General features: G+C 44.6%; 2 protein-coding genes across 6 annotated transcripts in view; both read left to right on the top strand.

The window, feature by feature from the left end:
- Positions 1-3,291: 3,291 nt before the first annotated feature.
- On the top strand, positions 3,292-16,572 carry CD14 (CD14 molecule). Of its 3 annotated transcripts, XM_084850890.1 has the most exons (3): positions 3,292-3,639; positions 3,992-4,125; positions 10,395-16,572. In XM_084850890.1, exon 3 carries the CDS (start codon positions 10,405-10,407, stop codon positions 11,728-11,730), a length of 1,326 nt encoding a protein of 441 aa, XP_084707016.1. In that variant the 5' UTR covers positions 3,292-3,639; positions 3,992-4,125; positions 10,395-10,404; the 3' UTR covers positions 11,731-16,572. The 3 variants fall into 3 exon arrangements, with proteins under 3 accessions (XP_084707016.1, XP_084707015.1, XP_084707017.1); XM_084850889.1 differs by lacking the exon at positions 3,992-4,125 and having other exon boundaries at positions 3,292-3,635; XM_084850891.1 differs by lacking the exon at positions 3,992-4,125 and having other exon boundaries at positions 10,395-14,927.
- LOC146347534 (uncharacterized) overlaps positions 14,972-18,316 on the top strand; it is a 40,543-nt gene continuing 37,198 nt past the window's right edge. For all 3 annotated transcript variants that reach the window (XM_084850894.1, XM_084850893.1, XM_084850895.1), the window contains exon 1: positions 14,972-15,849. In XM_084850894.1, coding sequence (XP_084707020.1) covers positions 15,829-15,849 — 21 coding nt within the window. In that variant the 5' untranslated portion in view covers positions 14,972-15,828. The remainder of the gene's footprint in view (positions 15,850-18,316) is intronic.

Genomic DNA, 18,316 nt, shown 5'->3' with positions numbered 1-18,316 from the left:
ATCAGATAAAAATTATATACCCAATAAAACAAAAGCCTGCTGCCAAATAAAAAAGGCTTTCACCTCCCACTGAGACTCAGCAGGCCAGTGAAGCTCCATGAAGCAAAGGGTTCTATTACTTGGGTGAGGTCACTGGAATGGCCCTTTTTCTTGCCTTTGTCAACCAAGCCTTCTGCAGGGCCTTCTCCTGAGATCTTAGGGTGAGGTGAGGTCAGGCTAGTATGAGAGGGGTGATCCTTAAAATATCCTGGATGCAAGCTACTTATAGCTTTAAAGGTAATCACCAACACTTTGAGTTGTGCCTGGAACAAACTGGTAACCAGTGCAGCCATTGCAGAACAGGTGTAATACGGTTTCATGAGTGAATACCCCCAACATCCTCACTGGCGCGTTCTGGACAAACTGAAATTTCTAAAGACTTTTCAAAGATTGCCCCACAAACAGCACATTGCAATAATCAAATCCAGATATAACCACAGTATTGTCGCTGCGGCATCTCTGGAGGAAAGAAGTGTTGGGGGCACTGCGAGCAGCTGGTCTACCCAAGCCAGTGGAACTCCTCAACTTGGGTGGCCATCTGATGGGGTTGGGACTGTGCTGCTATGAATAAGCTTTGAGTATATAGTCTGAATTTGTTGGGAAATGTATAGAAATACATTTATATAAAAATGTCAAAATAAATACACTGATTACTGTTACTCAGCTTTACAAAGGGAAAGAATTCAACACGGGGCAGGCAGTTTTCAGCATCAGGTTTGTATTTATCAGCAGGTTTTGTTCTGCCTGAAGGTCCTTGGCGCAACTTCTCTATATCTCTAGGGATTTTGACTGCACTTCTTTTTTTGTTTATGTGTGTTTCGAAAAAACATACACACACACACACACACACACCAGCCCTAGACCATTACCAAGTGATCTCCCTTCTCAAAGGAATGGCTGCCCAGCTGCCCTAACAATACTTTGTTTACCAGCAGCCAAGGAAGAAAACCCAGTCAAGTGTAGTCTGATCTCCTAATGTGCAACCACCCCAGATACGAACCAGAATGTGTGGTCTGCGCATGTTCTTCATCCAAACATAAAATAACCTTTGGTAATTGCCCCAAATGCCTTTGGGACTCCTCGCCAACTGTTAATTTTCACTCTGTATAAAGGTTTTTAACACATCACCTTGATGACTGGAGGCAACGCAGAGGCTGTAAAGACCTGATCCATCCCTGGGTTGGGCACAGTGGATATAACGGCCTCCAGGTCAAGTTGCATGTCTAATAACATCATGAGATGTACAAAGCGGGGTGGGGGGCACTTACTAGAGGATTCTGGGAAGACCTAACTTACTTTAGCCTTTTAAGCCCCGTTGTGCACAACTAGGACAACTGAACATTCATCCAGAGGTCATAATTCAGCTGCCCTGGTAAATTTTATTTGAAAGGCAGGATAGTGGGCTCTCCCACACTTGGATTCCTGCACTGAGCAGGGAGTTGGACTCGATGGCCTTGTAGGCCCCTTCTAATCCTACTATTCTATGATTCTATAAACACCTATTAACCTTGGATTTAAAACAGCAGGACTCAAAAGATGGGTTTTGGATGTTCCAGCAACTTCAAGGGTTGCACCTTTCATTTTAAAAGTTTTGGCATATTAGGTGGAGTGCCTCTGAACATATGCAGAGTTCCTTTCCCCAAAAAAACCAAAGTTTTTTTAAAGGACGGAGGGAGCAATCCTATGGCCGCTAGTCAGTGGCTAGACAGACATAGGATATGTGGTCTTCCAGGAACCGAGCTTGGGGCCCATACTCCAAGGTCAGTCCCCAGAGAACCGACCTTCCCACCCCTTCTGCACTGCCTGCGAGGCAGCGTGGAACAGCTCTGCGCTCCACACTCAGAAGAGGAGTGTGGAGCAGCCAAAATGGGGCATTCTGGGGGGCATTCTGTGGTAAGAGGGGCAAAAGGCCCCTCGTTTCAGTTCGTTGGGTAGCTGATGGTCCAATAAATCAACTAGACACGGATAAGCTTCTGGATCAGACACGTGTTTATTATGAGGCTTGCAGACACTCTGTCAGCAAAGGGGCAGAGAGCCCTGACTGTTCAGTGGGGCAGGCTTTTATACAGCGAAATACATCACATATAGGGAAGAACTCTAGCCATGCTGTAGTAGCCGCATTACTTGGAGGCATTCATACAGTCTGTTATCTGAAAAAGGGCGGAATGTTCTTTTCCTTGGACAGGATGGACGCTTGCCAGCTACTGACACTCAGTTACTACACAAAGTACAATGCTATCAGTCTGCAGTCTGGCGAGGAATCCATCTTCCCTTTGATTCTCAGAGAACTGCTGATAGCCTGTAATCTGCTTCTCACAGACTGAGACCAAAACGAGGGTGAGATTCTGTACAACATGGAGGAACTCTGGTTCAGACCTAACACAAGCACATGCATTTGTTGGACACCTTATGCAGATGCCAACGGCAATCTTATAACTGCGTTGCTACTCTAGGGTACACACAACACATTAGGGGTGAGGTTAAAGGATTCTTTCCACAATTCCGGGGCGGGGAAGGCAGAAATGCCGATATGACACATCCTATGTGTTGTCTGGCAGCTTCCTCCCTGCTCCGCCTTCCCACAGCTATACAGCCGAAATTGGCTGTCTAGCCTCATATGCAGGGCAGGGGAAGCACGGAGGGAACGATCCCCTCTCTGCTTCTTCTGCCCTGCATTGGATAGGCAGCCACCTATCCCCATAGGATTGCGCCCTGATAGACATAATGCCCCTGATCATATGCAGAGTGCCTCTCCTTTGTGAAGGGAATGCTCCCCCATCTGTCTGAGGACTGGGAATTCCCTAGGATCTGATATCCTGCATCTCACCCCCACCTTGCCTTTGTGAAGCAGCATTTAGTCTTGCAGTTGATGCTCTAGCTGACAGCCAGCCTGGGCTTATGTGGCAGGGATGGGCTTCCTGGATTTCCTGCACAGCAGTGGCTGGAATGCCAACACAGACCTTGTTCTGTTTAGCCTGACTTTCAGGCAGCATTTGCAGGACAGATATACAGAATTAGAAAACAACTGCTGCAGCCAGGCTAATTGTGACATGAATAATATGAATTCACTGCCTTTTGCCTGGAATCATATGGAATCACATGGAATAATAATATGGAATCAATCGCTGCCTTGTGCCTGGGAACGGCAGTACCATTTCTGCTGAGCCTGTTTCAGAGACATGAGAAAAGAAATACAGGAGAAAATAATCTCAGAAGCAAGGATTTTTTAAAAAATCCCTTCCCCTGTTTATTTCCAAATTCTGAGCTCCGTTATGTAATAGTGTTGCAACCATGTCTTTCTGCAGCACTGGTTCCTCAAAAGACTTGTGAAATGAGAGGCTGAGGGGCTGACCACAAACCTGCTTGTAACGATGTATGAAGTGTGACCCTGAAGAAAGAACCCTAAATAGACTGGGAAGAGAAACACCTGATGGGGAAGTAAAGACAAAACAAGTCATCTCTGCTCCCAGAAAGGAGGGGCAAGTTAGGAAAATAAAGTGTTGTGTGTGTGAAAAGAATTAACCAGAATATCCTGGAAGCAGAAGGAACAGAGCCATACTTGTGGTGGAAACGGATAGTAAAGGCCAGACCGCTTGGTGGGTGAGTTTTGCTTTGCTTTGCTTCTGAATTCAGTTTTTCTCCTGCTGCCCACCGGATGGCCATTCTGGCATACGGGCAGCACCTTCCTATGCACATTTCCTCAGGAGTAAGTCCCTCACTGGGTGTTCAATGACAGCTTACTTCCAGATAAGCATGCAAAGGACTGAGGCCTAAATCCAGCATAGCAAATGTTAGACATTTTAAAATTTGTAATAGTCTTTTCATCAATGATACTCTTAAAAACCTTGCTGGTAAAGAAATGTATCTGTGGTATTATTTTGCAGTTCTTTGCGAACTCGTAAAAGTGCACATTCCCTGTTTCTACAAATGGAAATTTGTGTTTACGTTGCAGTTTGTTACGGGCCTGGGAGGGGCTCAGGAGAGGATTATGACTGGATGAATACTACAAATGGTGTTGAGCAGAGGGGCATAAATCCCCTCCTGGTTCGTCACCTAGCTGTAGGCCAAAGTACACGCTAGACACGGGTAAGGTTTCAATGGACTAAGTTTAATATGTGCACATATGGCAATCAGTTAGCAAAGGGAAACTGGCACCCCTCAGAGGGTGTGCAACAGGCTTTTATAGTACTGAGTAAACAACTCAGGCTTATGCGTTTTTACAGCAAGGCATTGGCTGGTTTTCCCATTGAGCATGGGTGAGTATATAGAACTGCTGGAAAAACTCTGGGTATGCCTTATCTGGTACGTGCCTTACTAGTTTCTTTAAAAAAAAAACACTTTTAATTCTATTTTTTATCTTTATAAATGAAATAAACAGTACCAACAACCTAGTCATTATCTACAGTTTCCAACTATACAGTATTCTTAGGACACAGCAATAACGAAAAAGAAAAAAAAACAAGAAGGAAAAGAAAGAGGAAAGCAAGAAAGAAAAAGAAAATATATTAAAAAGTTACTTAAGAGGATTAAATTTAAACTCCATTACACACAAACTTCAAATATCATTCTACTTCAAAGTTATACCTATAACATTGCCAATATTACAATTCAGTACAGCACAGATAATCAACCTTACATTTCAGTATCATATCATCAGTCTTATAGCAAGGGAGCAAGCCTACAATTCATTTCCAATAACCATATATTGCCCTTCAGTTAACATATAATAGTAAAGCTTAACAATTTAACCAGCGAAAAATATTACTAATCAAAGTCTCATAATAATTATAGTAATAATAATAAAAAGGGAGGAAATTAAAAAGGATAAGAAATAATAACAATCACTAATGTATTTTATACTATCTATATTTTAGATAGTGTCTTTTCTAAATCTATATATGAATGTATACATATCTATACACACACACACTGGAATTTTATTATACAGTATATCATGTCTAATATAAAAAAGAGGAAGTAAGAAAAAGAGAGGGGAAAAGGGGGGGGGAGATATATGCAAGTCCTCTGGACTGGCATACTGCCTGGATCTTATAACCCAAACAAATCCGAAAAACAATAATAATTGAAAAGTTCCCAGCTCATGTGGCTGGGGAAGATGTCTCCCATGCTTTACTTTGAATGCCAGCTAGCCAAGCCTCTGCCATTTCATTATTTAAAAACTTTTTCATCTGGCCTTCAAAAAGAATGAAAATATAGCAAGGTATTTGATATGATATTGCAGATTCATTTGTCTTGCCTGATTTCTCGCCTTGGTAAATTGCCTTCTTTTGTCAGCGATTTCTTTAGTGTAATCCAGAAATAACATAACTTTGTCTCATGTTGACCCCCCGAAAAGTTCTCCCCCCTCTCTTGCCAAGCACAAAATATGATTTTTTGTAGAAACTCTTGCAAATTGAACTATAACAGTATAGGCAGTCCCTTTGATGCCATGAACTGGACCTGGAACATGGTATGAATGCTCAATATTGAGTAAATAATCAGATGGCAGAGTGAGTTGCTCATGCAGAAATGTAGCCAAGAATTTAGACAGACTTAAATCAGCAGGCAGATCTTTGATACCAAGGATACGCCCATTCGCTCTATGAGTATATGACTCCAGTTGGGAAATTCTCGCAGACAGGATATTATGAGAGGCATCGTCTCTTGTGCAGACACCTGGTCTTGGAGAGCATAACCTTCAATTCCATCTCTTGCAAACAGCTATTAATTAGATCCACAGCCCCTTGAAGGTTAGTAATAGAATCTTGGATTGTATCCAGCCTCTTAGCCTGTTCTGCTAATTGAGAAGACAAAGTTTTTATCAGAGCTGGCAACTCCTCTACAACTCCGGCATCTCTAGAAACCTTTGCCAAGGGAGGGGTTGGGGGAGTTGGCAGTGATCCTGCGGCTTTTTTCCTTCCCCTTGATGCTGCCATCCTCCTCTTCCGTAAAGAAAGCAAGTAAGTATAATTACAAACAAACAGACACTTCAACAGATTTTGCAGGTCCTCAGATATTGTTGGAATTTAATTCATAAATACTTTTGGAACTCGTCAGCCCTGAAGTCTCCTAATTACATAGGAGTTTCAAAACAGCTCTGAGTAGACAGCTTTGAGTAGATGACGCTCCGGAAAACTGACCTTAGAGTCCAGCTCTTCTGCTGCTCCGCAAAAGGAGTTGTTCTTCCAAGATCTTATCCAGATGGTACTCTAGCTTTCCTTTTAATTCCAGGGGAAGATGAAAAGGTTTTTCAGCCTTTTAAAAGCTGTTTGAGGAGGCGACCTGTGGAGCCTCCGCAGGAGGATCACCAGGGCGACATGGCTCCGACTGGAAGTTTGCCTTACTAGTTTCATAACTTGCGAGGGAGTAGGGACAGGGTGTGCATATCGGCAGTCTGTGTGAACGGAATGGGCCATGCGTGGGGGGGAGGTGAAAAGACTGTGTTCAGTTGTCATGACCTTGGTAAACTTGGAAGTTCTTCACAATGGCAGGTAAGAACACCTTACTTTCTAATACACAGAATCAACAGCAGTATCATAAATGTCACTAACATAAATGTGTGTAACATTTATGTTAACAACAGACTTGTCAGGGATATTTCCTTGACAATACAGTCACCTTTAATACCTGGATGAAAATCCTTTGCAGTCAGTGACTGCCTGAAGTCTGGAACCCATGGACACGACCAAATGCAGAGTTTCCTCCCTCTGTACACCCAACTTTGATGTGGTGGTGTACAGAGGCACTGCCAAAACAGTTATTCTTGTTCCAGTATTTCTGGCCCTGACTGTATGTTATAGCAGTCGTTGAAGTAGGACGGACAAGGCTGTGTCCACTCACTTCACTCTTTGATGAAAAGCTCAAGGAAATGTTGAGATCCTATAACTGAGGTGTTTTCGGACAAAGCTGTTATCGTGCCATTGCCCTGCTTCATTCATAGAATTTTATGAATAAAATGCCACCAGATGTCATCTTCCATTTTTAAGACTCCCGTATTTTCCCACCGCTGCTTCTGCCTGTTTTCTTACCACAGAGCCCATTAAGGAGAGAAAGACAGAATAGCTGAACAATGCCTTTGATCAGTAGCGCTAAAAACTGTCCATCCAGAAGCACCCCCCTCGCCTCCCGCTGTCACTCCACCCATGGCCTTATGAATACTACAATCTGCTTTCTGTTTGTTTAGTTAAGTGGTGAACAGCAATGTGCATGTCTACTCTAAGGCCTAGTTCTCACCGAGGCAGATATACCACTTCAAACAAGATGTAATGCTCTCCCTTCCATCCCCAGAATTGTATTGTCCATGGAAAACTGGCATATCAGGAAGTACTCCTTCTCCCTGATATGCTAGTTTTCTCTGCGAAGGGATTTTCTTGTTCTTTGGAAGAGTATACAGTCCAAACCCCACCTGCAGTCTGAAACAGTACATCTTAGACACAGGTTTATTTTCCCAATAGAAACTAGATCTACATAGAATGCAGTGGTGCCTTGTGCTACAGGAGGATTGCATCTCCTACACAGCTCAGAATGGAGATGAGAAGCCTACAAGTATCAGTCTGCAAGGAGTCACAGTGGGGTATGGGTCTGGCTCCTGTTCTTTCAGTCTTTTCTATTTCTCTCTCTCTCTCTCTCTCTCATACACACACACACACACACACGTCTTTTGCACACATTCTAGTCAGATGGCTCTTGTCATGCTCCCACAAACACCCACACTTTTCACTCCATTCACCTTGTTCCTTCCCTTTTGCTGTCATTTATGATCTTTGTCTCTGGCTTCACCTGCACCTTTTGCATCAGCTGCCTTCTTCCCCTCTTCCCTCCAATACTGTCTAACTGTAGCCTATTTCTCTGGCCAAATTATTAAAATGCCTACCAAATGGTGGGGAGATGCATGGAAATGTGCCCTAAAGGTGTGTGTGTCCTTTCATAAACAAGCAGAGTTGTTTGCCCCCAAACGTCAGAGGAGGAGTCTGAGTCCCCAGGTCCTGCACCCAGTTGCAGCTCTTGCTTATCCCTGTTTGCTCACAAGACTTTGCCATTTCCCTTAGGCAGGGTTCACACAACATGCTAACCCACCATGGGTCACTGTGTTGTCTGAACGCAGCATGTTTTCTGCAGGGTAGCTTGTTAACTATGCAGTGTGGTTTATTTTTCTCAAACAGGCCACCTTGAGAACCGATGGCTTATTGTTGGATTGTTCAAGGTGGTTAACAAGCCACCCTCCGGAAAACGTGCTGCATTCAGACATTTGAATGAATGCAGCACATTCATGCTGCACAATAACACAATAACCCACAGTTCAACAACAACCCACACTAGGTGGGTTGGCATGTTGTGTGAACCCAGCTTTAGTGTGACATATGTTGTTTGCTGGACGTGCAAATAGGTCTGAACTAAGACTGGGAACTGGAGTAGTGACTAGTGATGTCACAGGAGACATGCATGTGTTTGCTAAACATGCACACTCCAGTTTGGCTAGAAAATGGAGGTGTGGTCTACTTTCATTACTAAATGGAGTGCAGGGTGATGGGAGTGATGCCCACACCTTCACCATCTTACCTCCTGATTCTCCACTGCTTTCATTCCCCCACCCCTTCCAATACCACAAGCGAGCTAGAGTTAGGCTATTGTGTAAGCATTAGAACTGAAATGGATGCATGAGATTTGTAACTGTTGAAACAGCTGAAGGCAAATGGCTGAAGGGTGCATGAGATGTGTGACTGCTGAAACTGCTGAGAGGGGAAAGAAGATAATGCTGAAAGGTGACTCAGGGCATCTCTACACCAGCCTGAAATCCTGCATTTAAAATGGGGCTTTCTGCTTCCCTTTTCAATGCAGGATAACAATGACTCCCTTTTTCACGTGCTTCCTTTTCCCCCACCCCCTTCCCCTCCTTCTCCCCGTATCTGAGTCTTCCATTATCTTTCATTCATCTCGCTCCTCTTCTTGCTGCTTTAACTCTTTTCACGGAGGAAACTGAAGCCAAACACAACGGGGTGATTTGATAGCTCGTTATCTGCGATCTATTTAAAAATGGAACAAAGGGCATTTAGTGCAGGAGATGCCCTGGAGGGTCACAGCGTCATGTAAAGAGCCCACAGACTTCCATGCAGGAGCAGTCTCAGTTGCAGGATAAAAGCTCCGTGTGAAGAAAGCCTCAGAGCCTAATCACGAATGTTCTAGAAATTGTGTCAGTATACCCTGACTGCTCATTGGAAGGACAGATACTGAAGCTGAAGCTCCAATATTTTGGCCACCTAACGCAAAGAGAAAACTCCCTGGAAAAGACCCTGATGCTGGGAAAGACTGAAGGCAAAAGGAGAAGGGGACGGCAGAGGATGAGATGGCTAGATAGCATCACCGATGCAATGAACATGAACTTGAGCACGCTCCAGGAGAGAGCGGAGGACAGGAAGGCCTGGCGTGCTATGGTCCATGGGGTCACGAAGAGTCGGACACGACTGAACGACTGAACAACAACAACACCCTGCAAGCCCCCTGACCAGCACATCCCAAGAGAACGATATGCCTCAGGACATGAGGGAACAGTGCAGTGGTGTCATGGTAAATTTTGAAGTGCAGGCGCTCATCATGACAGTCCCCATAACCGCACCCTCAAGGAGTGACCAAAAATGCAGGTGGCTGTGCTGATCCATATCAACAAACCAATTCAAGCAGTTTTCATTTTCACCAGGAGGAGGTCTTTTGTAAAGCCTGTGGGTCTTAGTAGCCCATTTAAGAGCAAACCACCTTAAAATACTTTGCATTATAACAGGGAAGGATAGATTGTTGCTAGAAACATTCATTTCCCTCCAGCTACTGTGATAAATGCAGCTAAGCTCAGAACAGGGAAGTTGAGGGAGGTGGCAGATGACCTCAGCATCCTTGCTAATAAAAGTGTCAGCGCTATGTCCCTGCAAACACTGGCTCCCCTGCGCCATTGCTTAGTATATGTTGCTCCTGAAGTCTGAATCAGCCCCCTGTCAGTAGCCACGGATGTAGACCAAACACACTTGAGTGGTGGGTTAAGGACAGACTTTACTTGAGATATAACAAGCTTACATCTTGAGGTAAGTTGGCTGGGGTCCACTTCATGGTCAGCATCCCTTGCAGGAGGAAGGAGAATAGAGAGTAGGGGGAGGAGACAAGGAAAGGGCAATCCCATCTCCCAGGGGCCTCTCCCACCTGTTTCTGGTACATATTCACCCTTCAAGTCCAGGTTAAGTGAGTCGTGGCCCGAGTCCCTCCCAACAGCTCCCACAGACTTCTCATAAGAACCATTCATATCCTCTAGCATATGGATGGCCACTAATACTTTAGGAAATAACGCTTTACTGTGGTTTTTCTCTTTTCAGACTTTGCACCATGTGCAGAGCTCAGGCCTTTGTATTCGTCCTTCTCCTGGGACTGAACCTCCCGAAAGCAAAAGGCAACTGTAAATTTCTCGAGTCTGAAATGCACTGTGTTTGTTCACTGCTAGACCAGACAGAGTTAAGAAGCTTCATTCACTGCCTCCCAGCCAACTCGTATGAGCTTCGAGGAGGAAACCTGTTACAATTTCAACCTTTTTCTAAAATCAAGGCAACCCCACAGATGATTGAAATTCTGCAGGCCCTACAAGTAAACAAGCTCATCTTTACAGACCTCCTTATCCCAGAGGTTTTCTTGCCAGGAGCCATGGAATTTGTTTCCTACACTCCTCTGGTTTCAGAACTTGAATTTGTAAACTGCACTTTCCTTAGAAATGCCTCCTGGCATGACACAGGTCGCTTGGACTTGAAGGTTTCCTCTTTGCGTTTCCACAAAGTGACTGCTGCCCCCCTGGATGACAGGGTGGACACAACTGGCCTGAGAAGGTGGCTGGAGGCCCTGAAGAACCTAACAGTTACAGACTCACAAGTCACATCTATCCCATGCAAAATTGGCACAGTGTTCGCAGCATTGCGTTTTCTGGATATTTCAGGAAACCATTTCCAGGACCACAGCATTAAGTCATCGTTCTGTGAAGGGGCTTTCCCACAGCTCCAGATATTAAAACTGCACCACAACAACCTGACCTCTTATGAGATGGTGTGCCAGACTCTTAGTCATCTCAGCAAGCTCGCTCACTTAGATCTAAGTCAAAATGGCTTCCTGCCTGGAGGCTCCTCCCGCTGCATGTGGCCACCGTCACTTCATATTTTTAATTTGTCCAACACAGGTTTAGAACACATGAACAGATTTCTGCCGCCCAATGTTGAGATATTAGATCTGAGTGCCAATAGCATGTTTACACTTGACCTCTCATTTCCTGGCTTGAAAGAACTCTACCTGAACAACAACAGGCTGCAGACCGTCCCCTCCGTCAAAAGACTTCCTAGGTTGGAGGTCCTCAGTTTAGATCAAAACCAGATCTCACAGCTTCCAAGCAAGGACCTGCTGCATCTGAAACATCTGCAGAGGTTGAAAGCTGGCCACAATCCCTATAATTGTTCTTGTATCAGCGAAATCCAGGAGCTGGCAGCCAAAACGTCACTGCTGCCTGATTGGCCTCAGGACTATAGATGCCAGTCCCCTCCTCATTACCAGGACCATCTGGTAAAAGATGTGCCTCTTACATCATTGCAGTGCAACAAGGCTCCCATCAGTCATGGCTCAGTAGTCACTTTACTGACATGCGTTTACCTGGTTCTTGGTTTCCTTCCAGTGTAGTCATTTCCAAACATTTCCTCTGACCAATTCTAAGTGCTGAGGCTAGTCACGTTGCCAGCATGCAGAACCGAATTTATGATGTTGTAAATGAGAACACTAGAATTTGGGGGTGGTTTAACCTTATTGGGAAAATGGTATGAATGTAAAATGGTATTTGTAAGGAATGCTTATCTTAGAATATTCCATGCTGATATGGAAATAACTATGGCTGCATATGTACTTTCTGCTGAAAAACATTCCCTTCAATAAAAGTGCTAAGTAGGCAGGATCCGCCACAAGGCCTTCCAGAACCTTTTTCTAAAAATGTCAGTGGTAGAAGCTCATACACATTTATAGAGTGACGGTGACGAGAGCAAGCTAGAGCGTACCTTTGATCTTTTGCTGTTTACAGATGGCATTTTTAAAATTGTGGTATTGCTATAACTCTTCAGCCACTTGGGATACAAGTACTTTATTCAAGAAAACAGTTGCAGTTGGAAAACAGTTCTACCAGCGCTCAAGATACAAATGGTGGGTGATGGCTAAACTCAATTTCCCCCCGCAGTAGTATCAGGCCTGCTGCTACTGTTGGAACAGATACACTTATTGGATAGTGTCCATGATATCATTGGTGATGAGTTTCCTACACTCCATGTTCCATTCTCATTTCAAGTTTTTTGTTTGTTGTAATTAGGAAGACTGATTTGTGCTTTCCCATTTTACCTACTAATTGACAGGGAGCCATTTTCATGGCTCATAGACGGGTTATCTCCTGAGCAGAGAAAATGCAAAGATTTTCCAAGCTGGGCTCCAAGTTCTGCTGTTTAGAATGTACTCAATCTGCCCTCTCTGCCACGCCAATGCCAAAAGCACAGGAACTGGTAAAAAAATGCTGCAATGTATTTTAATGCTACTGTATTTTAATATTCTATTTTATTCTTTTATTTCTGTGAGCTGCCCAAGAATGCATGTTATTGGGAAACCTATGCAAATACAGTAAGTAAATAAAGCACAGAGTGTCAGGACTGGACAGCCCTAATAATGCTACGTCTGTTTTCATAAGGTTGGACAGGTCATTCCAGCAGCAATCTGCTCATACATCCCCCAGATTCTGCATGTCTGGCCACCACAAAAGCCACCCACACACCTCACCTCTCTCCTGCCCATTGCCTCCTCCAGGATTTAATTTTGCTCACCAGAGCTTCATGGCATAACATGCTTCCAAGAACAGGTCTCAGCTTTGAAATGTCTGAAGTACTGTGGTGAAGTTGTATGTATGTATGTATTTTATTTCTATACCACCCAATAGCTGAAGCTGTCTGGGCAGTTCACAAAAATTAACTACCTACCCACATAAGCAGAGGGACTTTCTGTCACCAGTAAATGACTGCAACCTCTCCCTGGGATTGGACAGAAAGTTTGACTTGGGGCCCCGTCCTATGCTTGTTTAAACAGAACAAAGTCCTATAACTCCCATCATGGCTGGCTGGGGAATGCTGGGAGTTGTAGGACCTTTCTCTGTCTAAACAGGCATAGGCCGGGGCCCTTGGAATCCAAGTTGCACCCAGCAGTTCTCATGGCAGTAAATGATCACTGCCTTTTCCTCCTGCCTTGCCCTTCCCTCAGCTTCAATTCTGTGTCATTTCCAAGGGCTCTCTTGAGGCTGTCTTCACGAGCAATGAAGTGCGAAATAAGAGCAGTCTGAATTCCTTCGCGACAGACAACGTCGTCACCAAGGGCAGACGCAGATTCACTGTTCTCCACAGGATCCATATCCAGCCTTTGGCCTTCTGTCCCCATGCTAAAATCTAAATTATCAATTTTTCTGTTGTGTTGTTCCAGTCTTAGGGCCAATCCAGATGTGATGTCAGGAGATCCATGATGGGATCTTTTGCATATTGTAAAAACAGGTAAATAAACCAGGAAGGGAGGAATTTGAATTGGAGGGCAAAATAAATAGGGGGATTTGGATTGGGAAAGCAGTGCAGGGTTATAACCTTTTCCCCTGCACCCACCCACCCTGAGTTGCTAATTGTCCTGGGTCAAAGCCTGTAGAAACTATACATTGCATACCGCAGGGGTGCAGAACCTCAGGCCTAGGGGCCAAATCTAGCCCTCCTGGGATCCCAGTTCAGCCCTCCAGGGTCCCCCAGAGGGCCATCCCTTCCCCTGGTGCCACTGCCACCCCCTTTCTACAAATCATTTGGTAGCCTCTGCCTGTGCCTGCAAAACCTCCTTGGAATTCCTGTGCATGATCCTTGGACTGAACTTGTTGCTCTCTCACTTCTGGGACTATCTGCGCCTTGCCCAAGGCCCTTGCCAGCATTGAAACAGGACATTTAGCTAATTCTACCAACCCTTTGGAACATTTGCACTCTGAACTGCAGCCTGAAGATTTGTCATGCATGTTTCAGAGTGACAAGAATCCTATGAAGACAAAAAAGATCTCAACCCTGTAGCAGCCATATCGGGGGTCAGACTAAGTAGCCTCATGCAGTCTCATGCTTCATGTTCTTGCTGAGCTCTTTCTCCCTTGAATATATTGTTGTAAGCTGACGAGACACAGGAATTCCTTATCTTGTCAAAGGTCATACAACTGTATATCTTGTTCTCTGCTGTTCTCTTCTGTTCTCTCCTTATCATGGCTACCCTATAACCCAGTTCTTGTATTATAAACAATAGTGCTAAGAGAAGAAATGTTGAGGATTGCAACCCCATGCGGGAGGAAGAGGAGGAGCCGTTTCATATATGTCACAATGTCTATAAAACCAATGTGCTAATGTAAATCGGGGCTTCTGGCTCTTTGGAAACGATTCCAGCCTTAAGCCCGCGCGTTAAATAAAGAATCTCTTTTTCCTTCACTCCGTGGTCTCTCTGACTCAGGGTTCTGCAACATAAATGGTGCCGTGACTCGGATGTGGCAGGCTTTGAGCCAGACAGGTGGCAGTTGCCTGCTCTTGATCGCCGCACCGGGAAGACGAGCTCGGCGCATGCCTCCCTTTCTTGGCGCCACCGACCTTTTTGTCAAGTGAATGGGAGAAAGCCTGCACCGGGATCGCCCAAACGGCAGCGAGCAGCAAGAGAACCTTGGGAAGCGGAGGAAGGAACTTGAGCCCTGCCTGTATCGCAGCTGCAATTGAGTTGAAACCCACATTAGAAGCCTTCAGGAGAAAGGCAAGTATATGGGAAAAAGAGGGCCCCGCCTTTAGGGAGAAAGGCCACTGGGCAGAAAAAAAGAGGGCCCCGCCTTATGAAGAAGGTCAGTGTTGGTGGTATACGTATACAAAAGAACCTACTCCTTGCGGGTAGAAGGGGGGCCTGATCACACCCCCGAGTGGGCGCCAGTACCTAGCACGCCAGTACTCAGTAGGAAGCTGAGGAAGCTGGGGAAGCCGTTTTCCGCTCTGGTAAAAAGTGGGAAAAGTGGGTGGCAGGGACATATGGATGTAGTGGAGAGATTGATGATTGTGTGAGTGGCTACTGCGGTTTCTGAAGCATACCGTTGACCGTCCGGGTGCCCAGGCCAGTAGCAAAGTGCGTGATGTGAAAAATCCTCTTGTGTCGGCCAGTGAGACCCCTTACTCACTGACCAATTCCCATTCCCTAATTGTGTCTGTCTTCAATTTAGGAGGGAGGCTATGGGTGGTGGGGGAAGCAAACCTTGCACCCCCTTGAGATGTATGTCAAACAAAGAAGGAAAAAGGTTTTTTTAAAAGATTCAGAATAGAGAGAGAAAACAGCAAAAAGCTCAAGGTCGAGCTGAGAGGAAAAAAAACAAGATCTGAGGCTGTTAATTAGAAAAATGTTGCAGGACAGTCTGGCTTTTAACAAAGCGTGGGAGCGTGAGAGTGTAAGGCCAAAGAAGTAGCTGTTAGCCTAGCGCGCCGAGAGAGGGGGGGCAGGAAAATTGCCCACAACGTTCTGAGTTGTGCAACATCATCACCTCGCCTAATTGAGATAAAATCCCTAAGAAATGGAAACTGAAAATGAAGACCCAGAAGATGAAGGCAAAATAGAAAATAAAGGTGAAGAATCAGCCCCCAGAGCACAGGCTAGACCCCTCTTCGAGTGAAAAGTGTGCCATAAGACTGTCCCAAAGCAGAATGAAGCGGAAAGACCATGTTGAAGATCTCTGTCAAGGTAACCGTGTTTAGCTTTGAACTGTGTTAGAATTGCATAGAGCCTGTAGCTACTGACCATCAGCTATATGATTTCTGAAGAGCGTAACCATTAAGCTTTTGCCGTGGGATTCCCTGCAATGAAGAAATCTCACTGATTCGAGTGTCCAGTGTTACACTGCCTAAGTGTGTGTGCTAAAGAGACTGAGAAACCAGACAGCATGTTCCTGGCCAAGCCAAAATCACGCTACTGCCATGCTCCTGGAAGCTGCAATAAACTGTGTAAGCTGGGAGACCCAACCTGATTGAGAAGAAAAGAAGATATTGGAGCAACTGTCTTGAAAAACAATGAGATCTGTGTAGCTGGCTGGCTGACGCTGTCAGTGATGTTACAACTTTAAATTAAGACTGTTTTCCTGTTTGAGACCCCAGCGAAGAAAGCTAACCCGAGTTATTTGTTGCCCGTGCCAAAGCAAGAATTTGGTGGCCCTGTACCTCATCGTGTCCTGTTTTGAGCTTGGGATTTACAAATACAAACAAACTGAGAAGCTTGCCTTTGAAGTCCTGCAAATCACCCCACCGCCTTCCCGAAGATTAATGGCTGCCTGAAAAATGCAAGTATAAGGCGATGCCCATCACCCCCCAGCGTCCTGAGTTTCGGCACTCAGTGTTTCAGTGCTTTCGTGTACCAGGTTAGAAGAGAAAAAAAAAAAGAGTAAGTTTTTAAAATGTCTGTGAGAGAACCTGACAGAAGTAAAATAAAATTTACAGAGGAGTTGCCCAGGTTAAAGTGTCACGGCTAGAGAGCTGAGCTGTGCCGCTCTGTTTAGACAGAGGCCTTGCTAAAAAGTTAAAGGCCCTTGTCTGTCAGAAGGGGTGTAGGGCCACACTTTCCCTTTTTAAACTGATGCAAAAGTGGAGAGCCTTTGCTGGAAACATCACATCTTCATTGCCCAGAGCCGTCTCTGTTTGCTTCCATCAATGTCTGGGCTTTTTAGAGACACTCTGCACATGAACTAAAATTTTAAATTGTCACAAACTTGCCATGGACAGTGCTATGAAGCTTTTGATAAACTTGAACTCTCATCGCTGTGGACCATGTGTCTATGTTTGTAGTCAGCTCAGTGTACAGCAGGCTGAGTTTAATCTGTGACTTTTAGATTTCCTTTTGCCAGAACTCATGCAGCATAGAGTTGCCGATGCAAAAATGGTGACCTAGAACTCTTTGCGTGTGTGGGTATGCCCGTCCCTTGATTTTAATGAGCCCTGAGCTTTCAGCCAGAAGAGCAGTATAATTGCTGGATCTGCTCCATCATGCCTTACCATGCAAAAAGTGTTTTCCATTCATTGTGTTAAATTGCAGAAAAAGTTTGTTGTGTATATTTTATGATTTCTTAAATATCATGAAATATATGTGATATTTGCAAATTAGTGTTAGTTGCAACTCCAAATGATACTAAGTGTAGTTCCCAATGGATGACGAAGAGAAAAGACAAAAGCAAGTAGAAAAGAAAAAATAGAGAAAGTAGCAGACAGATAGAGAAGAGAAGAAAAAAAAAAAGAAAGAAAAGACAAGAGGCAAAGAAAAAACATTTGTAAAAAAGAAGCGTGGCCATAGTTGCCCCCAGGGTAAATTAAAAGCAGCTGATTGTGCCTGGAGCTTATTACCTGGGGTAAAGTAGCCACAATAATGTAATAGTTCTTTAAGATAAAGAAAATCTAACTAGAAGGAGAAGAAGAGCCTATCCCAAATGTGTGTCAGTGGGACTAGTGTAAGGCAGAAAGGTTTAAGTAAGTTTAACTTGAAAAAGACAAATAAAGAGACAAAGCTGGTGCATGGAGCAGAAAGTTTTGTGTAAAAAGTTTGAAACATGATCTGCAATACAGGCAGATCAGCAAAGAAAAAGAAAGCAAAAAAAAGAGAAAAAATTTGTCTTCCCATACTAATAAATAAAAGTGTTATCAAGCACTCTGAGAAGCGAAGTTGTTTACAGGAAGCTGTGCCTGAGAACCAAGCACTTCTAGCCTATGCTGAAAATGCTTGCTAGTGTTGTGCTGCCTCATGGGTAACATGTATGGTATAAAAACCCATTTAGTGCAATAGCTCGTGGTTCAGAGAAGCTGTCTGATCCAAAAATTAAGTACGCCTGTGTGCTGTAAGTTACCCAATAAAGTCTCCTTGTAAGTAACCCCCCCCTGCTGGAATCCCAAAACACAAGTGCGGCTAGAGCGCCTCACCCAGTATCAAACCCTGCTGTTAAAAGCCATGAAAGCAGGTATGAAGAAGTCAGTTAATATGACCAAAGTGTCTAAAGTGCTGCAAGGTGCCACCGAGGCCCCAGAGCGTACTTGGAGCGTCTTTCAAATGCCTATCGCCAGTATACCCCCCTCCCTCAGCCCAGAGGCCCAAAAAGACGTGGACGAAAGAAAAAAGAAGAAGACCCAGCAGAGGCAGAAGATTCTTAAAAAAGAACCAGTGTGCCCAGTGT

Source organism: Heloderma suspectum, chromosome 4 (genome assembly GCF_057233095.1).
Source record: "Heloderma suspectum isolate Gila_16-S chromosome 4, 16-S_ref, whole genome shotgun sequence".
NCBI classification, from domain to species: Eukaryota; Metazoa; Chordata; class Lepidosauria; order Squamata; family Helodermatidae; genus Heloderma; species Heloderma suspectum.
Note: the sequence above shows the minus strand (reverse complement) of the source record. Positions and strands in the feature narration are given on the sequence as shown.

Excerpts from the sequence above, each read along its gene's own strand:
- CD14 (XM_084850889.1), top strand. The coding sequence starts at position 10,405 with ATGTGCAGAGCTCAGGCCTTTGTATTCGTCCTTCTCCTGGGACTGAAC.